Here is a 27373-nt window from a genome sequence, read left to right as displayed (position 1 = left end):
ATTCTCTCTCATTATTGATGTTTCTCTCTCCCTCTCCCTTCTTCTCTGAAATCAATAAAAATACAAAATAAGTATCAATAAGCCCAAGATAAAGGCTATGCAAATTCAATATAGTCATAGAAATCTCTCTATGTAAGGGATGGCTGCTGTATTCAATCCTTTCACTCCTCTCTCAAATCTGTAACCAAAATGTCTGAGTTCAGTCCCAGCTCTGCCATTTACTAGCTGTATGCCATTATAATCTGTGCCTGTTTCCTCAACTATAAAGTGAGAACAATGGTACTAGGTATTGAGTGATTATGAGAACTGAAGAAGTTAAGAAATATAAAGTGTCCAGAACACAGCTTGGAACATATCAAACATTCAATGAATAGTAGCTGATGCTGCTACTCTTGCTCTCTGGCCTCTGGGCCTCTCTTCAGGTATAAGGAAGAAGCTGGGGTCTTTCCAAGAGCTTCCAGAAAAAGAAAAAGAAACCCTTCACTCTCATGGAGCAACTAGGCACAGGGAGACGCAAACTTCTGCCTCAGTCAGATGCCCTCTCTGGCTCTTACCAAGGTCTGGGAAAGCAGAGGAAGAACAAGTAGACAGGAACAGCATTTCACCACTAAAAAAGGCTTTTATTATAAAACAAATTCTAATAAAATCAGGCCTGGTCTTCAACCCCACCTCTGGGTAGAGGCCCCTAGAATGGGGTAGGCTGGGGAGGGTGGGGGGGGGCAGGGAATGATGAACACTGAAAGAACAGAGCAGGCTGACCTCCCCTCATCAGTCTCAGTTGCCGTTTCCTTTTATAAAGGGCTAGAAGAGCTTTTCCAAAGCCCTTTGAGAGAGGCACCATCCTCCAGCCAGGGAGGACCACTGCTGGCACTGGACCCTAGTAATGCCGCCTTGCAGGATCCAGGAGGTTCCGGCTGACTCTCAGAAGAGGCCACCCTCACTCACTCAGCTTGGGCGATGATGTAAGAGAGCAGCCACAGAAGCAGGGGGCCCAGAACGAGGACAGCAAGCCAGATAGCAAAGCTGGCCAGGATGAACCTCCGGGCCCGGGCCCCCCAGTGCACTGCTTCCTCGGAGTGGCCTGCCTTATGCCGCTCTTCTGCCTGTGGGGGCAGGTTTTTGGTTAGGTTCTCCCCCTGCTTCTGTCCCAAAGTGCCCATTGACCCATTACAATCCTCCATCCCTGTCATGGCTCAAAACCTCACATCCAAATCCTCTACCTTCCTTTCTAGTTTCTATTTCTCATGCCTCATCTGCAAAATAAGTTATCCATTCTGCTCTGCCTCCTTTTCAGAGTGGCCATTGTTAACGCACAAGATCATATATGGTAAAATACTTTTCAATCCTTTTTTCCCCTATCCTTTTTTACTTATCCCAGATTCATTCCAAATTTGGAATTCTTGGCAAGAAAATAGTGAGCTAGCCCTAACTGGTTTGGCTCAGTGGATAGAGTGTCAGCCTGCGCACTGAAGGGTCCTCAGTTCGATTCCAGTCAAGGGCACATGCCTGGGTTGCGGGCTCGATCCTCAGTGGGGAGTGTGCAGGAGGCAACCAATTGATGATTCTCTCTCATCACTGATGTTTCTATCTTTCCATCTTCCTTCCTCTCTGAAATCAATAAAAATTTAAAAAACACACAAATACTTAAAAAAAAGAAAAAAAGAAAGTGAGCTATCTTGGAGTATTTTTGTATTTTTCATTCATGTCCAGTCATATAACACCCCATTCTCATTAGTCAATGGGCCTCATCTTTTAAGGATCTTTTTATGATTGTACCTTAATAAAACCCAGAATTTTTTATGACAGGAGTACAGTTTCTGATGGTTAAAATACAACTAGGGTGGAGAAAATTCAAGACTGGTGTTTAAGTTAGCCTGTGTGACAGATATTTTGAAATGGTGGAACCCTCTCAAAACCCTCATAGCTTCTCCTGGCTCCTGCAGACTGCTCTCATACTGCTCAGCTGCCTCCAGTTTTCTAATTCATTCTCCATGTAGGACTTGAGAGTGAATCTTACTGAAACACAAATCTGACCATGTCACCCTCCTCTGCAAACACCTTTGAATGGTTCCCCAGTACTTTTAAGATAAAGTCAAAACTCCTAAGCATAACACTGGAGGCCCTTGGGAATCTGGGCCCTCTGGCTTCATCTCTCACTATTTCTTACTGGTTCATTTAGGCTGAACTAATAGTCCAGGCCTTCGTACACACTGCTTCCTTTACCTGGAATGCCTTTCACCCTAATTCACTCATCCTTGAAGGTTATTTTCCTGCCACCTACTCTACTCTAATTACACACATAAAGGGTGGAGCAAAAGTAGGTTTACAGTTGTTTGTATGGAAAATAATACAATGAATAATACAAGAATAAACTGTTTTAGGTCCTTACAACTGTCAACCTACGTTTGCCCCACCCTATGTATCCTCCCCCAGCTCCCAAAACACTTTGTGCTTCCTCTACGACAGTACTGACGAGCTACATCCCATTAATAATTATCCGTTTTCACAGCCATCTCTTTCATTAGACTGTGGGACCTTTGATGGCAGGAACCATGTCTTCTTCTTACTTCTGGCACAAGGTCCAATACCAAGCTCTGACAGGCACTTACTTAGTAACCGTTTGATCAATGTAGACAGATCAGATATGAAGCCACTGCCTTACTACACCCACCCTCCTGCTCCCATAGGAACTGCATTCCTCACCTTGATGGCAAACACAAGGGCCATGACTCCCAGGCAAGAGCAGCCACAGATAATGCTAGTAGCTGCCAAGTAGCGGAGGCGGAGCCAGCAGCAGCGAATGGGGGATGGAGAATGAGCAGCTTCCATGTTGCTCACCAAGATCTCCACTGCATTCTCCTCGTCCTCCATCACCTGTGGGCGATACAGTCGAGGTACTTTTAAGCCCCAAAACTGAGCCCTTGGCCTGGCTTTCTCAAACTCCACCCCTCTCTAATCATGTCCTTGTGGCCTAACCCAACTCTTCAAGAATGCCGCCTTACTAGGGAATTCCTCTAATGACTCATAGACCAAGAGAGGAAATGTGTGGCTGGAATCCTTTCTCAGCCTAAGATTTCAAGTCTTTAAAGACATGCTAGTGTGAACATAGCATTATCTGTATTACTGTTTTGACAAGTGGGGAGAAGCAGAATGACAGGTGCACATCGAGAAGCAGGAAATAGAATCTCAACAGCTGCTAGGAATTAGAGACTATCAAAGTCTGATTTTTAAACTGTATTTCAAAGGGCACTACAATTCCCTGAAGTTCCTCAGAGACTGACATGCTAGGCCGTTCCCTATTTCAAGCAAAACTGCCATTTCATGTGATAATAATTCTGGAGATGGAAGCAAGGAGGGAAAAAGTACCCATCTAAGCTCTTTATAGTTGAGGAAACGGAAAACCAGGAAAGACCTTAAATCCCCCAGTAGGGCCTCCTTTGCTATGCTGACTCCCTGCCATCTCCTCTCCATTTCAACTCAGGCCACACAACACAATCAGATTAACACTGAGTTTGAATGACCTCATAACCCACACAGAAACCTGCATAATGATGCCCTACTTAATCATTTTTCATCTCCCTATTTCTCAGGTCCTCTGAGCTTTGATACCAAACCACCATCTCCAACCATTCCCCTATATCCTAGATAAAATGAAACCATTTGCAGTTCTCTGAACACAACCCAGGATAAAAAGGGTGAAAAGAGTCAAGATAAGCAGAAAGCAAAGAATATGTGCCACGAAGCTGCAGAAGTGGGTTTGAGAAAAGAACTCAGATGGAATAAACAGATACAGACATGAGGGGAGAACACAAGGAGAGGGGCCAGGGAGTTGAGATCAGAGAAAATGTAAAATGAACAGGGGCTCTTACCTGGCTATAGGCCTTGAGGTACTGAGAGTTTCGGCTTCTGCCTCAGGTTTGATTTGGCTTGGGTAGAGATGGAGCTGACTCAGGGCTTCAAGCCAAGCCCAGGGGTGGGGTTGGGTGGCCAGTCACCACCTGAAGAGCCCCAGGAGCTCATATGGGGGTGTAGCTGACTCAAACCAGTTTGGCTAGATGGAGGAAAGCAAGGGAGGAAAAATGACGGGAGCAACCCAAGGGAGTGATGCCTGCCTTCTGGGAAAGCACCTGAGCAAGGAAGATAAAAGCAGGAAAAAGGCTAAGGCATCAGAGGGCTCGAGGGAAAGTCAGGAACTGAGAGAACAGACGGGAGGAGGAAAAGTGAGCGTCTGAGTGACTGAAAACTAAAACTTTAGAGAAAGGTGCCCTACCAGATCAGATTCGCCAAATCTTCCCTCTTCTTGGGTGGACATTTCTACCACCAAGATATGTAATTCTGGGTTAGAGATGAGGTACTAGGATCTTGGCAGGAGGAAGGGAAATAAAAAAGATGCCCAAGTTCCCACCCAACCCTCCACCAGACCAGAAAATCAGAAGCCTCCTTACGCGGATGCTCATACAGAAACTAAGTTTATTATTTTTTCTTCTTTAAAAAAAAAAAAAAAAAAGAAAGAAAAAAAACCTTATTGTAGAGAAGTCCCTCCCCCTTTCCTTAAGGGTGGAGAGCTGTGAAAGACTGCTGGGGAATCAAGTACAAGGGGGTGGGGACAGAGACTATCTTGCCACCCTTAACACTGCCCAGCCATGTGGGGTGGAAGGGAAGGGAATATGTGACGCGCCCCATTTCCATGACAACCAGTTTCCTACCCCCTACTTTGGTGGAAAGAAGGGAGAAGGCCCCTGTGTCTCCCTGGAGGCTTTCCCCCTCAAGACTTCAAGTAGTGGTTAACAGAGTCAGGCCTGGTTGTGGAGGGAGAGGGGCCATGGTGGAAAGCCTAGGTGGAGGGGCAGCCCACTCACGTCTTGGCCTTTCGGCCTCTGTGACTGACAGTGGGGCCAGCTGGGTGGGGCGGGGCACTGCTGCGCAGGATGCGCTGGTCCCCTTGGTTGGTTGTCCCACCAAGGCGGTGGGAGCCAGACCTGCGGCGTGGGGTCCCATCCCCTTCCTCTTCTTCACCTGAGGCTTCAGCCTCAGACTCTTCTACTGAACCCTCAGGCCCCACGGGACTTGGGGACTGCAGGCAGCTCCGCTTTGCCTGCCCAGGACCTCTGCCAACTGGGACACCGGCCCGTTTGCGAGGCACCTTCTCAGTCTCTAGTGGGGGAACTAGAGAACCTGGACGTAGCCGGGTGGAGCGCAGTTTTGGAGCTGAGACTATGGGAGGTGTCAATTCTAACCCGCCTGGTCCACCATCTGCTAGATCCAGGTCATCCTGAATTACAGCCACCACCATGGACCCTTCACTTTTTCGTCCCCGCATCCCCTCTGCTTCAAGGCGCAAGCGGGCCAGGCGGGTGAGGCGGCGGCTTCCATCCTCATCAGAAGAACTGCCCTCACTCTCCCCCTGGCCCTGGGGTTGCCGCCGCCCCAATCCACAGCTCTCAAGGGCAGAAGACGGGTCACGGTCCAAGACAGGGAGCTGGCTGGGCCGCGGCGATGGTGGATTCTTGGGAGGTCGGCCTCGCTTGCGCTTGGGTGGGGATGTTGAAATGGTGAGAGTGGTGACAGTGTTGGCGACAGTAGCAATGGGACAGGATAGGAGTGGTGGGAGTGGTGGCATCGGGAGTGGCTGTGTCCGGCTCTCTAAGCTGCCATCCCCTGGAGAGGAAGTGGTCCCAGGAATGGGTAAATCACGTGCCTTAGGGGGCCGCCCGCGCCTTCTTTTCTCCACAGGTGATAGGATGATGGGCTCGGGTTTATGAGTTGGCTGGGGTCCAAGAGGCTGGGGCCCAGGAATAAGCTGGGGTCCCAAAACAGGCTCTGCAACAATAAGGGGGTCAGCCCCAGGGATCTGGTCAGCCCCATTGGTTTTTCCCTTAGAGGTGGATGAAGGTGCCTCATCCACCCCTCGTCCAGCATCTGCAGGAGACCTGTTCTTCTTGGGAGGCCTCCCCCTCCGACGTTTCATAGCAGGAGAGGTGATGGCAAGCAGTGCCCCTTCTCCATTCTCTGGGCTGACCTCTCCAGTCACCCCCAGCTCAATGTGACGGCGAGCTATGAAGGGCTGCTGGGTTGGGGTGGGCAGTATGGATGGGGGAGCAGCTTCACAGGGCCCACTGGTGGGAGGTGAGGATTCTGGCCCCAACATGTTGTGGGTAGATGGGCTTCCTGGGCTGGCACCAGTCTCAGAGACCCCAGGCACTAGGATGCTGGCAGTTCCCCGCTGCTGTCGCCGTCGCCTCACCAGTTCCTTTTCCTCTACCACAGTCACTAGCCGTCCTGGCAACTTGCGAAGCACTTTGGGGCCTGGAGGCTGCCCCGGCCGACCAGCCCCCTGACCCCTAATTTCTACATCAGCACTGGTGCGACGTCGAGGGGGCCGGGCAGGTGAAGAACCCTCAGGTGAGGAGGTGGCTGAAGATGAGGTTGATGGAGCTGTAACCTCAGCTGAACCAAGTTCCTGCAGCTTCTGTGGGCTGGATGTTGGGGTCTGGGCTTCCACTAGCTCTTCTGAGTTCTTGTCAGCCTCCAATGGCAACTGAAGTAGCTCATCAGATACTGCTGAAGGTGGGAGCGCCAGATCACTGTTCTCACTCGGACACGTGGGCGCCTCCTCACCATCAGGCAGCACTGTGAGGATGGTCCCCTCAGCAGGCTCTGGTACCTCCTGCTCTTGACCATTGGGAAAACTGCCAGTCTCCAGGATTGGGCTAGGTGCAGAAGAGGTGGGAGAAACGGTCTTTTCTGACATAGGCAGGATCTCAACAGCAACTGGCAACAGATCCTTAGCGGGCATATGAGTAAGCGGGGAAGTCTCAGAGCTGGTCATATCAGCCAGCTCCAGGGACTCACTAGATGCCAATGTTTGTGTACACAGCTCTGCCTCAGGCCCCAAGCCCAAGGTGAGGTTGGTGACTGGGGGGAAGATGGGCACAGAGGGTAGACCAAGCAAGAGAGGGGAGGTAGGAGTTAAGACAGAGGTTTGAGCTGGAGGTGGGGTATGAGCTGGTGGAGGGGTATAGGCAGAAGGAGGTGTGCAGGCAGAACAAGAGGGGGGAATCTGCGGAGGAAGTGGGGGAGAAGGCAAGATATGGACAGGAAGCATGGTTAATGGATTTGGAGCTGAAATGGGGATTGGGGCAGGGATCGGTATGGGATCTGCAGCAGCCGAAGTTGGAGCGGGTCGAGGCTTAGGCGCTGGCCTGGGAACTCGCTCCCTGGCAGGGCTACAGCGGGGAGGCGTGGAAGTACTGCGGGTATGAGTGGATACGACAGGAGTGTGGTTTGCCCCTTGAGTCTCAGCCCGGGCTCCACGAAGACGCTCACTGACTCGAGTCCCTGGCCTTTCAGGGGCCTTGACCTTCTTACTGCGCCGGTGGCTGCCTCCACCAGTCCCACAGGAAACCTCATCCCCAGCCCCTGGTCCCTCCTCCTCCTCTTGGGGTAGGCGGAACACCTCCTCCTTGGCTTGGTCCAGGTCCTTGCGGGCAGCTTCCACTTGTTCCTACCAACAGACCCCACAGGGTGGTCAGGGAGAGGCACTCAAGGTGGTAATGGGTAGAAAACAGTAGCCTCCCACTTCCAATCCCTCCCCCTAGAACTACTCACTTCTGCCTGCTTGAGCTCCTCTCGGCTCACCTCCTCCAGTGAGGCTTCCAGGAATTTCATAGCATAGCGCTCAATAGGGGTCAGCTGTTGGGAGGAAGAGTGGTGATGAACAGAGGGACTAGGTGCCCAGGGCCCACCTATCAGCCATTTTTACCAGGGAAGATAGGAGGGTTACAGAGTCCAGAGGAAGGAGTTGAGAACTAGTGGGTCCAACACTGACCTGTTCGACAAGGGCAGCAATTTCCTGCTCAGCTCGGGACATTTCCTCATCCTCAGCCCCAGGCCGACCAGCCTCCTCTCCCTCACCAGCAGGAAACCCATCATTCTCATTGAATTCTGCAAGCTCAGCAACCTGTTCAGCCTTGGCTTGGGTGGCCGCACGAATATCCTCTTCATCTTCTGCCCGACATAATGCCTGCAAGGGCATGTGAAAGAAAATCCATGAGAATTAACAAACTTTGCATCCTGTGATTTGATTCTGGCAAAAATTTGAGGCCAAGTTTACAACAAAATGAGGAAATAAAAAAGCATTGGGCTCCAAAACCCTGGGTCCCAGTCATGGTTCTGTCCTTGCCTTTTTTCATAGATAAGCCAGTTAAATTTCTAAGGAGCAGTTTTCTCATCTGTAAAATGACATCACACCACTTTGCCTGCTTAACCTGAGGCATTTACTGTATTTAAACATACAATATGTTTATAATTTATTAAGTGCTATAAAAGTGATATCATTATTATAAGGACTGGACTAAATTGGTTCTTCACGCTACATGGTAGATTCTGGAATAAATTAAATGTTGTCTTGGTCACAGCCCAGATTTAAAACAGTAACAACAAAAAAAACATTTATACCAAACCAGGTTTATAACATTACTAGAGGCTGGTGCACAAAATCGTGCATGGGTGGGGTCCGGCTGGCCTGCCCCAATGGGGGTCCATTGGAACGGGCTGGCCGGGGGGAGGGGCTGCGGGTGGATGGCTGGCCAGCCCCGCCCGCGACTGGGGTGGAGGCCAATCAGGGCCCGGATCAGGCTGGTTGGCCTGCAACAGTGCATGTCATAGCCATCGGTCATTCTGGTCATTCTGCCATTCCGGTCGCTGGGCTTTTATATATATAAATAACAGAACTCAACTCTCATCTGGGCCCTCAAAGTTACCAAAGCAATGCAGCTGTACACATAGGATGGAATGGCAGGGAGGGTGGGTGGGTGGGAAGAGATCAACCAAAGAACTTATATGCATACTAGAGGCCTGGTGCATGAAAATTCATGCACTGGAGGGGGGATGTTCCTCAACCTGGCCTGCCCCCTTTCACAGTCCAGGAGTCCTCAGGGGCGGGAGGCAACCCGGCCATCAGGGGAAGGTGATGCCCCAATCACACCTCTGCTGCTGCCACTGCCGGCAGCGCGGCCGGCCCTGGTTACCTGAGCCTCGGCGGCCCTGGGCAGCCACCATCCGAGGCTTGCCTGCGCCTTGGGCAGGCTCTGGGCGGCTGGAGAGCTGAGGGCAGGTCCAGCTGCACCGTGTGCCTGCCGCCCCCCGGATGGGCTGAAAGGACTAGGGGACTCCAGTGGGGTTGAGGGGACTGGGCACCACCATATTTGTGAAGGTGTGACAGTTAATTTGCATATTCTGTCTATTAGCTAGGATTAGAGGCCCAGTGCATGAATTCATGCACGGGTGGGATCGCTCAGCCTGGCCAGGGATTGAGGCCAGTCAGGGGGAGAGGCTGTGGGAAGTTGGCTGGCTGGCCCCGCCCCTGATTGGGGCCCATCAAGGCCAGGTTGGGAAAGGGGGAGAGGGGCAGCAGGAGGTTGGCTATGGGAGCACACTGACTACTGGGGGGCAGCTCCTGTGTTGAGCGTCTGCCCCCCGGTGGTCAGTGCATGTCATAGCGACTGGTCATTCAGGTCGCAAAGGTTGCTTAGGCTTTTACATATATAGATATGAATAACCCATGGACACAGACTGTAGGATGGTAAAAGCCTGGGGTGGGGAGGGGAGTGGGCTACAGGAGGTCAATGTGGGGGGAGGGGGACATATGTAATACTTTCAACAATAAAAAAATTTTTTTAAAGGCAGAAAGTTTTAAAAATAAAATTCTATTTTTGTACTGAGATGTCTCATGGCAATAGACTAACCACATCTAATCTTTCCCTTGAGATATGATGGGAGCTTATAACCAAGTCACTGAAGGAAGTAGCCTAGAGTATGGTCAACCATGAGAAGGCACTAGGTAGAGAAAAACATTTCCATGACACTCTACATCTGTAGTTCCTAAACATTTGTTTACTTCTGAAGAGCTCTGAAAAAATACATATGATCAGACCTCACCTCCTAAAATGATTTAGATTTTCAGATGAGGTCCAGGAATCAATCCTTTTAAAAGCTTTCCAAGTGATTCTATTATACATCAATGTTTGGAAAATGTGTTCTACCCATGTACAAAACACTTCTTTTTTAAAAAGAAATATATTTTTATCGATTTCAGAGAGGAAGGGAGAGGGAGAGAAAGATAGAAACATCAATGATGCAGAGATTCATTGCTCGGCTGCCTCCTGCACACACCCTACTGGGGATCAAGCGTACAATCTGGGCATGTGCCCTGACTGGGAATTGAACTGTGACCTCCTGGTTCATAGGTCGACACTCAACCACAGCCACACCAGCCGGGCAACAAAGCACTTCTTAATCCACAATGTCATTTAACCTCAGTTACTTCCTTGTCATTAGCATTTTAGAAAAATGGAAAGTGAGGCTCAGAAGACTAAACAGACTTAGCTTAACAAATACTATTACTAAAAAGCACTGCTGGCACTGGCCAGTGGGCTCAGTTGGTGATCATTCCACACACTGAAGGGTCACTGGTTCAGTCCTAGTCCAGGCATATGTCCAGATTGTGGGCTTGATCCTGGATTGGGGTGCATGCAGGAGGCAGCTGATCCTATCAATGCTTCTCTCTCACATCGATGTTTCTCTCTTTCTCTCTCCCCCCTCCCTCTCTAAAATCAATAAAAAGATTTTTAAATAAATACGTATATTGTTTTGTTTTAAGAAAAGCACTGCTGCTTTTTTTAAACTTAGAAAAGTTAGAAATAAAAACTAAATCCTGTCTTTTTTCTATGAAACCATGTGAACCAATAAACAATCTATTCACAACTATCAAAGGCAACTGTAATTTCAGAAGCAGCAGAAATAGTTCTTTCCCCCTGGACAAACTTAACAGATCCAAAGACAACACACACTATAACCATGAGCTAGCTCTCCTCTAGGGACCACCACTTTTTTCACCTGCTCCAGGATGTGGGTCTGCTTGCTGGCCACAGTTTCTTCCTCCTCTTCAGAGGCAGAGGGTACAGAGGAGCCAGATGACTCCTCCAAGGGCATATCAAACAGCTCTCGGATGGTCTGCTTTGGAAAGAACAGAAGAAAAAATGTCAGAGTCAATGGAATGTTGTTCCCAGGCCTACGACTATGAATCTGATGATGGTTCTTAGAAGTATCAGGTGCCACGGGTTGAAGAAGCAGGTCTGTAGAGGTCAAAGCATCCTCTTTCATAAGCAAGAATAACTCTTACAGGCAAAGCAGTTCTACCTTCCATAGACTGGAAGATAGCAGTACCTGTTTAAAATATGCTGTGGTAAAGTTGCCTCCCTCAATGGCCATGTCTCCCAACATTCTCTTCTGATTTGCCTTTTTTAGGATGTTCTCCTCCACTGTCCGTTCACTGATAAGCCTAGGGGTTGATGAAAGCCATGGGTAAACAGCCAAATACATCAATAAAATCCTTCCAGCAAAGGGGAAGCAAGGTAGGGGAGACTAGGCAATACCTATAGATATGAACATCTCGGGTCTGGCCAATTCGGTGACAGCGATCCTGGGCCTGAGCATCCATGGTGGGATTCCAGTCGCTGTCATAAAAAACAACAGTGTCTGCTCCCGTCAGGTTCACGCCCACACCCCCACTCCGAGTTGAAAGGATGAAGCAGAATATACGTTTGTCTGCATTGAATCGTTCCATCAAGGCCTAGAGGGAAAGGGAAAAAAAAGATAACATTGGGAGAAATCCCCAAAAATAGACCTAAGGCTTAGTGGGGCCCCTTCTTGGACCCCCAAGGCCTGGAAAAAGGAGAGAGACGCTGAGGTGAGTCTCTAAGGGCTGCAATGCCTGGATTACCTGTCTCTGTTCAACTCTAGTAGACCCATCCAGACGCAAGTAGAGGTGGCCGTGGTAGGTTAGAAACTGCTCCAATACATCCAGCATCCGGGTCATCTGGGTGAATATGAGTACTCGGTGGCCCCCCACCTTGAGCTGTCGCAACAGCACTGCTAACGTTTGCAACTTTCCTGAAGAGATATGAAGGGGTGCAGGGAGCTAGCTATAAACTGGAATGAGGAGAACACTTAACACTGAAAGGCTGTAGTTGAATGGTAACCAAAATTTTAGGCCAGGATTTCAATTAGCACAGGATACCAAAAAATCTGAATTAACCTATTTTCTTTCCCTAAGGGTTCTCCTCTTCAATCTGCTTCTGTCTTGGATTTAACTTCTATAGTCTTACTAGGGGTAAGGTAATATACACCCTCAGGGGGGGGAAGGAATCTACAGTAGTTTGAGCAAGAAATTTTTAAGTACTACAATGAGTTATACCAGCTGAGTCACAGGACAGATTCACAGAATAAATATCAACAAATCCCGATTCATGGTTTACAGACAGGGATTGAAGGTCACCAAGATCAGAACCATAGAGGCAAGATCTTAGGTTATCTTAGTTCAACCTCCCATCAAACACAGAATTAACTTCTGAAACATTTCTAGTAAGTCAGTCTGAAACACTTTAACAAAGACTTTGAATTCATCTCCTCTGAATGATTTCAAACGTTTTTTGTTTTTTTACTAAAATATATTTGCGTATAGTAATACAAGTTCTGCTGACTTTCTTATAAGACATTTAGGAAATCTCCAAAAACATGTTACTATAGAAATATCTGTGCAGGATTGTGACAGAAAGCCATTCTTGGTTAACAGAACCTGAATAATACTGTGGACACCTGGCAAGGCAAGCCTCAACCCAACCCAGAGAAGACAAATCATAAGTGATCCTAAATAAGCCAGAGTTCCTTTTTGCCACTTTCTTTTGACAGTGATTGCTCTAGGGATGGGCATAAGGCCCAATTTGAGCCAATGAATTATGAAGCAAAGTCAACTGGGAGGGCTTTCTTTCCCAAAAAAGATTTGCTAGGAGTCTTTTGTCTCAACCCCTGGCTTCCTACTCAGAGCATTTGGTGTGCTCCCTGGAGTTACGGCAGCCATCTTCTGACCATGAAGAAATAAGCATGAGAATAAAAAGATAAATATTAAGGATGGTAGAAAGCAAGGTAGAAAGACAAGAAGGTCCTAGATACATGAAGACACCACTAATCTGCTGAACCAACAACACACCATTATTCTAATTGCTCATTAAGTCAACAATAAATGTTCACTTTTGGTTTTCTGTTACTTGCAGCCTAATGCATTCTAATTAATAAGATTCTAACCAAAAGATAAGGATTCTTGTCTTTTCACAAAACAAAATTTACTATTTACTGTGCAGTCTTGTACAGCATAAATCTGAAAACTCCATGCTGTGCTATCTTGTTCGCCATTGAATCCCAAATGATTAGCAAAACAGATATTCACAAAATAATCACTGAACAAATAAATGAGTTCACACATATTTTCAACTTTCATCAAAGTCAAATTCATGAATGCCAAGAATCCATCATACGTCTACAATTCTCTATCTTTCCCATAAAGATAACCTAAAAAAACTGTCTAATGTTTAATGAAATCTACCAAGACCTTATGTACAGCATCCCTGAAAAGAGGAAAAGAGGTCAAGGGACCCTCACTGGTCAATGAACTCACCGCAATCGTACTGGATGAGCCTCAAGTCAGGGAACTGGGTGCGCATGTTACACACAATACGGTGCAAAGGACGAGCCCGGGGCCAGAGCTCACAGGCCAATTGCTCCTGGAAGGCTGCCTGACGTGGGGCCAGCCAAGGAGGTGGGTGGCAGGCATGCAGGGAAGGGGGAGGTGCCTCCACAGGAGGCATGACAAAGATGAACCTGCAAAAGGAAGAAGGCAAGCAGTATAAAAGATGGAACTCTGTAGAGTCCCAAGAGATAGCACCTTCAATATCCCTAACCACTACATCCACTCAGAGGCCCCAAGACCCTCTTCCCATGAGCACTTAGCCCTGCCAACCTCTCAATGATTTCAGACAGCTGGTCTAGGCGTTGCTGAGGAAACAGTACAGCCCGGCGGGCAGCCTCAGTATAAGTCCAAAAGGTGGGGTGGCTGGGGCGAGAACAAGGGCCGATGGGGCTGGCAACAGGTTGGGGCAAGGTACAGAAATCCAGGACTTCAGTCCCATACACGGGTGCCAGGGCCCCATGAGCCTCACTAAGTTGGAAAATCCGTTCCAGGCGTTCAGACCGCTGTCGTTTTCGCTTTTCCTCTAGAGAGTCCTGGGGATGAAAAAATCAAAACAAAACAAAAAAAAACAGAAAAAGTAATCAGTGTCTTCACAGAAAACCTGACAGTTCCTCCCACAATTAAACAATTTATGGGAACCATAATATTTTAAAATACATTATGCTTTTAGTTTTCCAAGTCATCAAAGGGCGTTATTCCTTTCACAATTTTTAAGTGAAGTTCTCTGCAAAAGAAAACTGATCTTTCCTTGTATGCTACCAAAGCAGAATGTCTGAATATTCAAATTTAAGATCTGCATTCCAACAATCTTATAAAATAGATGATTTGTGGAAATTCTCCTATATAACATTTAACTCCAAACATTCAATTAATTTATCTTCTTGCAGTATATCAAAAACAAGTATTAAAAGCCTTCCTCAAATCACTGACCAGGATACAGAGAGGCTAATCAAATCCACAGCAGATTTCTGTCAAGGGCCAGACTGGAATGAACTGGGATGGGAACATAACCAGGTATTTAATATCATCTCTCTGAGAGAGAAAGGGGAGTGCCTGGCAGATAGGATATCTGTATGACTTTGACCCAATCCTTCCCCATCTGTTGTGCTTCCAGTTTCACAGGTTATAAAACCACCTCTCTCTATATATAGTATATATTTTAAGCACTTACTACACTTGCAATTTTACTTTGTAAGAAAGGAAAGGGGATACTTTTGATGTCTTCTACCCACTAAATTTAAGGCCCATATATCATGGACCATATCTGATCCTGTTACCTATAATCACCCACTACCTAGCTCAGTATCTGGCACAAAGTAGGCTCTCAATAAATCTGTTAATAGAATGGATCCCAGAAAATGGTCCTGAAAAATAGCAGTGCCTCCAAGATTTTTTAATCCTCACCCGAGGATTATGTTTTCATTGATTTTAGAGAGAGAGAAAAGTGGTGAGGGAGAGGAGAGAAACACCGATCTGTTGCCTCCCGTACACACCCCAACCAGGGATCAAACCCACAACCTGTGTATGGGCCCAAACCAGGAATCGAACCCGCAACCTTTCGGTGTATGGGACAATGCTCCAGCCAACTGAACCACACGGGCCAGGACCCAAATCTCCCTTTTTTTTTTTTTTTTAAAATATATTTTATTGAATTTTTACAGAGAAGAAGGGAGAGGGACAGAGAGCCAGAAACATCGATGAGAGAGATCGATCAGCTGCCTCCTGCATGCCCCCAGTAGGGACGTGCCCACAACCCAGGTACATGCCCTTGACCGGAATCGAACCTGGGACCCTTCAGTCCGCAGGCCGACGCTCTATCCACTGAGCCAAACCAGTTCGGCCAAATCTCCCTTTTTGATGGCTACATCAAGCATAACCTCTTGGCTCCTTGTGATCTAAGTGAGAAAGCATCCTAACACTGAGAAAAATCAATCCAGGTGAGTTCTCAAATAGTAGCAAAAGAGGAAAGATTTGCAAATCATATAACTGAAAAGGGGCTTGTATCTAAAATATATAAAGGACTCTTACGGCTCAATAATAAAAACAAATAAAATAACCCAATTAAAAAGGGCAAAGGCTCACAGAGATATTTCTTCAAAGACTAGAGGCATGAATTCATGCACGAGTGGGGTCCAGCCGGCCTGCCCTGATGGGGGCCGAATGGGGCAGGCTAGCGGAGGGGACGATTGGGGCCTCAATCGGGCTGGTTGGTCACTGCAGTGTGCATCATAGCCACAGGTTGCTTGGCTTTTATACATATACACAAATGGTCAACAACCACTTAAAAGATGCTCAACATCATTAGCCATCAGAAAAATGTGTATCAAAACCATTAGGTTCTACTTCACACACACTAGAATGTAATAAAAAAGACAAATAACAAGTGTTGGCAAAGTTGTGGAGATCCTGGAACCACCCTTACAGGCTGCTGGTGGGAATGTAAAATGGTACAGCTACACTGGAAAACAGTTCGGCAGCTCCTCAAACAATTAAACGTAGTTACCATAAGGCCCAGCAATTCCAGTCCTAGGTTTACATTCAATATAATGGAAAACATGAAAAGACACAAGATCTGCCCTAACCGGTTTGGCTCAGTGGATAGAGCGTCGGCCTGCGGACTGAAAGGTCCCAGGTTCGATTCCGGTCAGGGGCATGTACCTTGGTTGCGGGCACATCCCCAGTCGGGAGTGTGCAGGAGGCAGCTGATCGATGTTTCTCTCTCATCGATGTTTCTGACTCTCTGTCCCTCTCCCTTCCTCTCTGTAAAAAATCAATAAAATATATTTAAAAAAAAAAAAAAAAGACACAAGATCTTATTTCATAGCTGCATTATTCACAACAGCCAACAAGTGAAATAATTCAAATGTCCCTATCAACTGATGTAGAAAATGTGCTATCTCCATAAAATGGAGTATTTAACAATAAAAAGAAATTAAGTACTGATGTGTGCTATAACATGAATGAACCTCAGGAACATTAAGCCAAGTGAAAGAAGCCAATCACAAAAGGCCATATATTATGTGACTCCATAGACAAATCTATAAAGACAGAAAATAAGTAGTTGCCGAAGGCTGGGAGAGATAGAGAAGTTTTGGGGATGATGGCTAAGGTGTAACGTTTCTCTTTAAGGCCATAAAAATGTTCCAAAGTAAGACTGTGGTAATGGCTGTACAACTCTGTGAATATAATAAAAGCCACTGGATGTGTACACTTTAACTGGATTAACTGTATGGTATGTGACATATTTCAAACTGTTTTAAGGAAAAAATAGTGTCAAAAGCTGCTATCTACTTGCAGAGCAACCAAAATTTAGCATAGACCATGGGCTGTCACACTTGGGCCAGGATCTAGGATCTCTTTTACTTCCAACAAGCCAGACCAACTTGGCAGTACCAGAAAGACAAAAGGAGTTAGTGGCACTGATGGGAGGGTGGGATACTGAGGCTGAGGCAAAGAATAAGCAGCAGCTCTGTAATAGAATGAACAAAAGATAAGGCCTGGGGGATTCACTAGAACTTTCTTCAAATTTGTTCCTGGGTTATTTACTTGAATCTGAGTTCTAAGTTTAACTTAACCAAACATATATGGAACTATTTATATGACAGAAAAACAATGGCTACCAGAAAGCTAAGGAAGTGATAGGGAACAGTTCTATTTTTTTTTAAATCATCAACCAAGGATATGTTTTTATTGATGTTTTAGAGAGAGAGGAAGGGAGAGGGAAGTGATAGAGAGAGAAACATTGATGTGAGAGAAAAACATTGATTGGTTGCCTCCCATATGCGCCTTGACCAGGGATTGAACCCGCAACCTAGGTATGTGCCCTGACTGGGAATCAAACCCGTAACCTTTTGGTGTACGGGATGACATTCCAACTAACTGAGCCACCCGGCCAGGGCCAGAGTTCTTTTCATTGCCACTTAGTTGCCACGGAGGTAAAAAAACTTTAAGAAATGGCCATCAGCCGAACCGGTTTGGCTCAGTGGATAGAGCGTCGGCCTGCGGATTGAAGGGTCCCAGGTTCGGTTCCGGTCACGGGCATGTACCTTGGTTGCGGGCACATCCCCACTGGGGGGTGTGCAGGAGGCAGCTGATCGATCTCTCTCATCGATGTTTCTAACTCTCTATCCCTCTCCCTTCTCTGTAAAAAATCAATATATTTAAAAAAAAAAAGAAATGGCCATCAAAGTCAAATGATGATCTTTGGGGAACTGCATTCCATGGTGTCATCCCTCCCTTAGAAGTTCAAATATTTGCTGATGGTAATGGTTTCAGCAACTGAAGAAAGTATGTCTCTGAGGACTGACTCTTGTGGGGAAGAGGAGAAAGCAATGGAGTCAGCACATCTCTGTTCTCACAAGCTGTGTAACATTTATAACATCACTTAATAGGCTAGTTCTTCATCTGTAAAATGAGGCAATTAAATGCCAACACTAACTGAAAAGAGTAAGCAAGAAGAAAGAGACCAGTGATAACAATAAGGCCTTCAACATATCAGTGAATAATAGTTTTAAAAGCACATTAGGTTCTCATTACCCCTATTAAGTAGAACACGATTATTCCCATTTTACAGAAAATACAAGCTCAGGGAAAAGGACTTGTCCAATGGCACTGAAATATCAGGTCCACAAAACGAGACTTTAATTTACCAAGATAAAAGTGACATTATTCTGTTCCATCCATTCTATCAACATTCCAAAGAAACTCAACTTCCCATTCCCTCTCCTTTGAGGCAGTAAAACTTACCAGATAGAAAGGGGAACGAGGTGGTGGTGGGGGCTGGCGTCGAGGCCTGGGACCACTGAACGAGGTAGCAGTGGAGGGAGGGCTGGGGGGACCAGAGCGCAATGTCAGTGTCTCAGGCTCATCCTTGGAAAGAGGCAGCCGGGATACCATGGTGATGGGCAAGGAAGCGGCCCCAGGTGCAGAAACCACAAGGGAGGATGCCTGGGAAGCTGGGACCTGTGTTGAGGCTGGGGCCAGTGCCAGAGTCTGGGCTGTGGCTGGGCCCAAGGTGGGCACTGGAACTGGGGCAGGGCTCAAGGTCAGTGTTTGCACTGAAGCTGGGGCCAGGAGTGAAGCAGATGATGATACCGGAGCCAAAGTCAAAGTGTGAGCTGGGGTTGGGCCCATCGAAGAAGCAGGAGTCAGAGAGGGTGCTGGAGCCAGGGACAGCGTCTGACTTGGACCCAGTGGTGGTCCTGGTGCCAAAGACAGTGTCTGGGCTGGAGCTGGTACTAGGGCTGCTGCTGGAGTCAATGACAATGTCTGAGCTGGAAAGGGCTTCTGGGGATTCCCTGTTCCCAAAGAGAGTGTCTGAGATGGAGACGAGCCGCCAAGAGTGGATGCTAAAGCTGGGGCTAAGGCCAGTGTCTGTGTAGAAGCCGGGCTTGGGAGAGGTGATGGAATCGGGGCTGGTACCATAGTTTGAGTTGATGTCGGAGCCAACACAGGAGTTTGGACTGGCACCAGTGAAGAAGCTGAGGCTAAAGGAGTTCCTGGAGTAGATGATGAAGCCAGAACTGGAACTGGAGTCTGCGATGGAGCCAGGACTGGAAGAGGAGTCAGGGAAGGAGCTGGAGGAGCCAGGATTGCTGTCTGTGGAGCCGCCATGGGAGCCATAGAGGTGGCTAGAGCCTGAGATGCAGAAGGTGTTGGAGCCAGAAGGGAAGCCTGAGCTGGAGCTGGATTTGGTGCTGCCGGAAAAGAATTAGCCAGAGCAGAAGCTGGCACCAGGACAGGTGAACATGCTGGGGCCACGGCTGAATTCAACCCTGGAACATGTGAAGAGGCTGGAGCCAACAACAGAGGGTGACCAGGTGCCTGAGATGGGGACAGGGATGACGTTGTGGCCAAACCTAGAGTCAAGGCTGATGCTGATGGGGAAGCCCCAGCTGGTGCCAAAGAGGGAAGTCCAGGAGCCGCTGAGACAACAGGTGCCATTGTTGGAGTCACAGTGGTCAACACAGTTGGGCCTGAAGCCGAAACAGGTAAGGAAGCTGAGATTGGGATGGTGAGTGGAGCTGAGGCTGGGGCAGGAAGCGTGGTGGAGACAGAGATAGGGAGTGAAGATGACACTGGAACGGAGACTGTAGAGGACACAGGACTAGCAAGGGGAGAGGAGTTGGGAACTGGCATTGGAGAAGATGCTGGCCCAGGGAGTGAGGATGGCACAGGAAGGGAAGAAGAGATGGTCAAGGGAGCAGTTCCGGTTGCTGAAGCTGTGGAGACAGAGGATGAGTTAGGCCCAAAATTCTTTTCTTGCTCCGATTAATCCTGTCCCACCCCTTCCCTTACTCGCAAGTTTCACCTGTTTCCCAGAAAACCTTCACTCCCACACTATGAGATCAAAGAATCAAGGAATCTGTCAACTTAACATTTCCTTTCCCTCCAAGAATCCAATAAATGTATGTTGGAATTAGGCAAGGGCTCGGCAGCCCAGTTTTGGGGTCCACTGCACAGCAAGTCAGTATGCTGGATAATGAAGGGATCTGTTGTGACTTAGAAACCCTTAAGGCACCCGGCTGGGGTGTCTCAGTGGTTGAGTGTCGACCTACGAACCAGGAGGTCACGGTTCAATTCCCAATCAGGGCACATGCCCGGGTTGTGGGCTCGATCCCCAGTAGAGGGCGTGCAGGAGGCAACCGATTAATGATTCTCTCATCATTGATGTTTCTCTCTCTCCTTCCTCACTGAAATAAATAAAAATGTATTTTTTTAAAAAAAGAAAGAAACCCTTGGGGCCAATTCTGGCAAACATTTCTGGCCTTAGCCATGTTGACTCACCACTGACTTCGGGCGAAGGACTCTGGACCAGCTTGAGAAGGGGCCTCACCAGAGTGGATGTGGGTATGGGAGCCCGGGCAACACCCAGAGTAGGTGTGGGTAGCCGGCCAGGGGTTAATGTGGGCCGTGGAGTCAACACAGCTGGAATCCCAGAGCTCGGAGGTCGGGGTGCTGGGGCCAACGGAGGAACAGGAGTCAGTCCATCCCGAGGGGCCTGTCTCACTACAATCTTCACCACGCCTGTATTATTCACCATGGTTGGTGGCACTGCAAGAGGAAGCTACATTGAGGGAAAGGTAGAAAAGAAACAAGAGACCCAAAAGATGGAAGAAGTCCAGGGGCAGGAGAGGGAAGCAGACAGATATTGGAGACCCAGCAAGGGAAAACAATACTGAGGGAAGGCTGGACAGACAGTAGCCCAGGACACGCCTGGAAGGACCAAGGCCTGCAAGAGCTAAGTAGGAAGGCCAGGAGCCTCACCCTGGTTAGCAGCAAGCGGAAGGCTGAGGCCAGTGGGGGCAGGGGTGGTGCTGGGGGTCGAAGAAGGCAGCACAGAGACAGGGGTGGGGCCAGGGGTCGGGGCCACGGCCTGGATGAGGGCCACATGGGCAGGCTGACTGATGAGGTGGTGCTGCCCCCCTGCGGACACCAGGTGCACCACATTCCCTGGGTTAAGGGAAGAGAGAAAGAGAAGTAGCTATCAGCCGGAGGGAGGCAAAGAGGCAAGGGCTAGAGGAGAAAGAACAGAGAGAAAATAACATCTCTAAAATGACCTCATCCAGCCCAGCCAGCATGGCTCAGTGGTTGAGCATTGACCTATGAACCAGGTCACAGTTCGATTCCCAGTCAGGGCACATGCCTGGATTGTGGACTCCAATCCCCAGTGTGGGATGCGCAGGAGGCAGCTGATCAATGAGTCTCTCTCATTATTGATGTTTCTATCTCTCTCCCCCTCTCCCTTCCCCTCTGAAATCAATACAAATATATTTAAATAAATAAATAAAATGACCTCATCCTTATCTTTATAAAAAATCTCCTCTAATCATTCTCTTTGGTCCCACCCACCAAATACTAGGGAAAGAAACACACAGGCTGACATTTTTAAAGAGCCATAAAAAAACAAGAGGATAAGGAAGAAGAGGAAAAAGGCAGGACAGGGGGTGGGTTTTACCTACTTTGCAGCGGGCGGGGTTGCCCCACGGCAAGCTGGCGCACCTGGGCACCAGTCAAAGTCAGCTTGTTGCCCTGGATTTGGAAGGTGAGAGGTTTGCTTCCCCCTGCACTAGCCACTGGACGTTGTGCCAGTGAGGCCAATTGGCCGATGCTGACCACTTCACCTGCTATAAACAAAGAAGGGGCTTAATGAACACAGGGATCACTCTGCTCAATGCCATTTTGCAGACCCTCATGAGGTACAAGTCTCAGTTCCTCTAACTCTTCCCCTCAATTTCTCATGTTTCAACAAGCTCAGCCTTCAACTACAGTCTGAACTTTTGACATGCTACTCCTTCCTATTCCACTCATTTGCTTAATAATTTCCTTTATATCCTCTAAAGCAGCGGTCGCCAACCTTTTGGATCTCACGGACCACTGGCTGGCGACCGCTGCAAAGGCCTGCCACCATACTGAGCTAATTTATCACTCACCACCCCCTCCTCTATGCTGCCCTTTTACCTCATGATTTTCTACCACAAGGCTTACATGTCACCTCCCCAACTAAATCATGAACTCCCTGAGGGCTCTTGATTATAAGTTACCAATGTCTGGCAAAATACCCTATATATGTTAGCTACCTAGAATTTGATACTCGCTCATACTCCTGAGTTTTTCTTCTCCAGCTCTGGGGCATATAAGCCTTCCTCCCTTCTCAGGTCCCTCACCCTCAGAGCCCTGGGAACTTACAGGGCAGGCGAGCTTGCATATCAGGAGACAGGATGAGGCGCTGGGGTGCAGGAGTAGGAGCTGGTACTGCTGTGGTAGGAGCAGTGGCTGTGGTGGTAGAAGTGGTGGTGGCAGTGGCAGTGGCAGAAGGGAAGGTATAGCCTGGTGGCACTGTCAGGGGCTTCAACAGGCTGGAGGAGCCTGGGGGTGGGGCAGGACTCAGGCGAACAGGGGCAGGTGGGGCTGGCTTTAGGGACAGGGTTGGTGTTGGAGGCCGTGAGGTCCCACTCAGGACCCCCAGGGGGGAAGGTAACACTGTAAACACAAAGGAAACATCTGTCAAATATACCCTGACCAGAGCCTTAGCCAGCTCCCAGCAGCCTCCACACATACATACTCCCTTCCAGCCCAACAAAGACCACACCCATCTCTAACCCAACTTCTCACTCTATTTTTATTACTGCTAATCAATCTGACCAATCTACCTGAAGTGCCCCCTAACCCAACACTCTGGCTCCCTTGTAACTCACCTGGGGGAAGAGGCCCACTGTTTGGCTGCAATGGGGGCAACAGAACAGGGCCTGGAGGCCGGGATGCCGGAATAAGTGGGGATCCAGTAGGCGAGGTTGACACCATCAGTGGTGCTGGCAGCACTGGAGGGGTTGGGCAAGGGGTCGGCTGAGCTGACAGCTCCGGGCCTGGAGGGGGTCGGACTGGGACAGGACCCAGGAGGGTCCGTGGGCTGTTCACTACCACCACTGTCCGGCCTTCTTGCTTGGGCACTGGCTGCAACATCCTATGAGAAAAAAACAAGGGGGTGAGGAAGGAGAATAAGGAGTAAGGAAAAAAGAAACAAGAAAAGGCAAAAAGACAAAGATTGTAAAAGCAAAGGGGGAAAAGGATAAAGACCCAAAAGCACCATGCAGGGAAGGGGGGGTGGGAATCAATGACAAACACAAGGGCCCCTCCCAGGACCCTCTAGTTATTGTCTCCCCTAACATGGCCACAGTATTTTGCATCTGTCCCATATAAACATTCTAGCCTACTCTACAACCCTCTCCTTGCCATCCCAATCCCCCCCAGCCAGCTGTAGTCAGTTTTTCTAGGAATCCATCCCCTTAATTCCTCAGCCCTGGTACCTGTTGACCTTCATCTTGACAGGCTTGGGCCGGGGTGGGGGGTCAGGAGCAGTAGCCACCTCTAGTAGTACCCGGCGGGACAGGCGGTGCCGGGGTAGAAATGTGTCGGCCTCATATCTAGAAATTCGGCCCTCCAGGCCAATAAGATCAAAACGACCCATGTCTATCCGCTGGCACAAGAAGGAACACAAAAGCATGGTGTCAAAGGGGTCAATGTGGCAATAATTTCTTAGATACGACACCAAAAGCACAGATAATAACCAAAATGAATTGATAAACTGAACTCCATCAAAGGACACTTTCAATAGAATGAATAGGCAACCCATAGAATGGGACAAAATATTTGTAAATCATGTCTCATAAGGGGTTATATCCAGAAAATATAAAGAACTCCTACAACTCAGTAACAAAAACACAAACAACCCATTTTAAAAATTAGCAAAGGCCTTTAATAGACATTTCTCCAAAGGAAATACAAAATAAACACAAGAAAAGATGTTCATCACTATCATTAGGGACATTCAAGTCAAAATCACAGGATACTACCTAATATCCATTTAGATATTATTCTTTTAAAAAACAGAAAAATAACAGGGTTGTGACAGTCACTATGGAAAACAGTATGGTGATTCCTCAAAAAATTAAAAATAGAATTACAAATTTCTATATAATCCAGCAATTCCATTTCTGGATATACGGTCATGTATCACATGTCAGTCAATGTAGGACTGCATATACAAGGGTGGTCCTGTAAGATTATAATGGAGCTGAAAAATCCCTATTGTCTAGTGATGTCTAGGCATCCTAATATTGTAGTGGAATTTTCAGTATGTGTTTATGGTAATACTGGTGTAAACATACCTACTGTGCTCCCAGTCATATAAAAGCATTGTACATATTATGTATGGTGCATGTTTTTAAAATACATTTTTATTGATTTTTTTAGGGAGGAAGACAGAGAGAGAGAGAGAGAGAGAGAGAGAGAGAGAGAGAGAGAGAGAGAGAGAGAGAGAAATATCAATGAGAGAGAAACAGACTGGCTGCCTCCTGCATGCCCCCACTGGGGATTGAGCCTTAAACCCGGGAATGTGCCCTGACCGGGAATTGAACCAGTGACCTGTCAGTACATGGGATGACACTCAACCAACTGAGCCATACCAGCCAGAGCTGTATAGTGCATATTTAACAATTATAATAAATGACTATATTATAAGCTTATGTAATTACCACACTATGTTTTTACCATTATTTTAGAATGTACTTTTTTTTTTTTTTTTTTAAGTCTGCTATATAACAGTATGCTGTTAGGCCAGCAGCAGCCCCATACATCTTGTGTTTACGTCTCTTGATTGTATCAGTTTCTCTTGTGCTTCACTTAATCTTGTGTTGTTTTATAAATTTAATGTAGCCTAAGTGTACAGTAATGTCCTACACCTTCACAATTAATTCACCATTCACTCATCAACTTACTCAGAACCATTTCCAATCCTACAACCTCCATTCATGGGAAGTGTCCTATACAGGTGTATCATTTTTAACTTTTATACCATATTTTTACTGTCCCCTTTCTATGTTTAGATACACAAATACTTGCCATTGTGTTACTACTGCCTACAGTCTTCAGTCTAATACGCTGTTCAGGCATATAACCTAGGAGCAATACGCTACACCATGTAGCCTCGGTATGTAGTAGATTACACCAATTAGTTTGTGAAAGTGCACTCTATGATGTTACCACAATGATGAAATCACCTAAAGACACATTTCTCTTAACATATCCCCCTCATTAAGCAGAGCATGACTGTATACCCAAGAGAGGATTGAAAGTCAAGAACTATGACTTCATTCATATGTGGGATATAAAACTGAAAGCAACAAATGAACAAACAAGACAAACAAAAACCCATAGACACATACAACAGTATGTTGGTTACCAGAAGGCAAGGGTTAGGAAGGAAGTAGAAAAGGGTAAAGGGGGTCAGATATATGGTGGCAGAACAAGACTTGACTTTGGTGGTGAACACACAAAGCAATACTATACAGAAGATGTATTTTAGAATTATATACTTAAAACCTGTATAATGTTATTAACCAATGTCACCCCAATAAATTTAATTTTTAAAAATGAGAGAATTGAAAGTAGAGGCTTGGACAGATATTTGTACAGCTATGTTCATAGCAGCATTATTCAAAATAGCCAAAAGGTGGAAGCAATCCAAGTGTCCAATGATGGATAGATAATCAAAATGTGGTATACATGTATGAACCTTAAAAATATTCTGCTAAATGAAACAGCCATTCACAAAAGGACAAATATTGTATGATTCCACTTATATGAAGTACTCAGAATACTAAAATTTATAAACTGCAAGTAGAATGGTGGCTAACAAGAGCTAGGGAAAGGGGGAAAATGAAGAGTTAATATTTAATATGTACAGAGTTTCAATTTGGAAAGATGAGAAAAGTTCTGAAGATGGATGGTGGGTAAGCGTTGTACAAATTAACTGTACTTAATGCCACTGAATCATATGCTTAAAATGGCTCAAGTAGTAAAATTTGCTATGTGTTTTACCACAAAAACAAAAATGGGCTTGGCCGGTGTGGCTCAATGGTTGAGCATCAACCTATGAACCAGGAGGTCAAAGTTTGATTCCAGGATTCCAGGGTCGATCCCAGTAGTGGGTGTGCAGGAGGCAACCGATAGATGATTCTCTCTCATCACTGATGTTTCTATCTCTCACCCCCTTCTCCCTTCTTCTCTGAAATAAAAAATATATATATTAAAAAAAAAAATTGGAGGGAGCCGGTACGAAGTAGCCAAAAAGAGGAAATAGAAAAACAAAATAATTAAATGTTAACATGCCAACCCCTTTCAAAAAGATTAACAAAATTCTCACAAACCTACTGCAAAATAGGCTATATAATCCCGATTTTGAAGGGCAAGCAAACTTAGGGTTAGAGGTTAATAATTAGCTTGCCTGAAGTGACACAGCTAAAAAAATAATAAAAGCAGGGGAATAGTTTTAAGATGATAGGAGAAGGAAAGATGCAAAAGGTCAGACTTTAGCCTAAAGAAAATAAATTAAGGTTTGGGATAGGGCCAATAACCTTGGGGGCAACTACTTACCTGGAGGGGATGGATATCAGTGGCCCGTAGGACCAGAGAGGCGGTGCTGAAGCAGATGCCTGGGGTGATGAAGGGGGAGGTAACAGGTCTAGGGTCAAACAGGTTTGGATGATTACAGACTTTTCGCAGCTGCATCAAAATGTTGATGACGCTCATGAAATGGCCCGTGGCTAGTGTCTCTTTAGTTCTGGGAGAGAAGAAAAATAAATAGGGCACCCTAACTCTCACCTCTGACCTTTGCTATAATCTAGAGTCCCAGGACCCACCCTCAGTTCTCCCTTACGTAGTTTGTGCCATGAAGTCATCATAGAGATAGCGTTGGCGCTTGGAGAGCCGGCAGCGGATAACATGCTCATACTTTTTAGGCATCTGCTTCTCAACATCCACCTTAACTCGGCGCAACAAAAAAGGCCGCAAAACCTAAAAGTAAATAATCAAGAGGCTGACAGGAGAACAGCAGGAGACTGAGCCCTAGTCTAGCTCTTCTAGCTGGGTCTTGGCTTGATGATCAGCTGGGCACTGCCTTAGTCCCCTAAGTAAATACTCATGGAGCTTTGTAGCATGCCCAGAACTAATCACACAAAGATGAGTCAGATGCAAGCCCTCCTTTCTCTCAAGGAATCTACTATCTGCTGAAGGACAGACGTTATTATTATAATGCCACAACATAAGAAGTGATAAAGAAGAGCACTGAGCGCAGAGCAACTACCTGCACAGGAGGGATGACTCAAATTACAGTAAATGCAAATATTCAAGATCATGAAAGTAAGTCCAGGAGAGAAGCTGAGAACAAAAACTGGGGCAGTGACAGCAGCATAGAAAACAAAAGGCAAATGTGAGATTTCAGGAGGCAAA

The 27373-nt window shown here is 46.9% G+C and overlaps 2 protein-coding genes across 3 annotated transcripts in view; both read right to left on the bottom strand.

The window, feature by feature from the left end:
- Nucleotides 1-4379, bottom strand: TMEM265 (transmembrane protein 265). Its single transcript, XM_036308095.1, has 3 exons — nt 3870-4379; nt 2704-2874; nt 1-1103 (listed from the first exon to the last, which is right to left on the bottom strand). Exons 2-3 carry the CDS (start codon nt 2869-2871, stop codon nt 942-944), a joined length of 330 nt encoding a protein of 109 aa, XP_036163988.1. The 5' UTR covers nt 2872-2874; nt 3870-4379; the 3' UTR covers nt 1-941.
- A 110-nt stretch (nt 4380-4489) lies between these two features.
- The window catches only part of LOC118655775 (Snf2 related CREBBP activator protein), a 38614-nt gene continuing 15730 nt past the window's right edge, over nt 4490-27373 (bottom strand). For both annotated transcript variants that reach the window (XM_036308081.1, XM_036308079.1), the window contains exons 17-34: nt 26802-26938; nt 26519-26705; nt 23392-23561; nt 22783-23048; nt 22274-22567; nt 21547-21711; nt 20852-21037; nt 20372-20638; nt 18332-19806; nt 13856-14118; nt 13514-13716; nt 11783-11952; nt 11436-11632; nt 11227-11341; nt 10897-11016; nt 7829-8023; nt 7609-7692; nt 4490-7504 (exon numbers count right to left, since the gene is read on the bottom strand). In XM_036308081.1, coding sequence (XP_036163974.1) covers nt 4856-7504; nt 7609-7692; nt 7829-8023; nt 10897-11016; nt 11227-11341; nt 11436-11632; nt 11783-11952; nt 13514-13716; nt 13856-14118; nt 18332-19806; nt 20372-20638; nt 20852-21037; nt 21547-21711; nt 22274-22567; nt 22783-23048; nt 23392-23561; nt 26519-26705; nt 26802-26938 — 7143 coding nt within the window. In that variant the 3' untranslated portion in view covers nt 4490-4855. The remainder of the gene's footprint in view (nt 7505-7608; nt 7693-7828; nt 8024-10896; nt 11017-11226; nt 11342-11435; nt 11633-11782; nt 11953-13513; nt 13717-13855; nt 14119-18331; nt 19807-20371; nt 20639-20851; nt 21038-21546; nt 21712-22273; nt 22568-22782; nt 23049-23391; nt 23562-26518; nt 26706-26801; nt 26939-27373) is intronic.

This window comes from Myotis myotis, unplaced genomic scaffold (genome assembly GCF_014108235.1).
Source record: "Myotis myotis isolate mMyoMyo1 unplaced genomic scaffold, mMyoMyo1.p scaffold_m19_p_5, whole genome shotgun sequence".
NCBI lineage: Eukaryota > Metazoa > Chordata > Mammalia > Chiroptera > Vespertilionidae > Myotis > Myotis myotis.
This window is presented reverse-complemented; position numbering and strand designations above follow the sequence as displayed.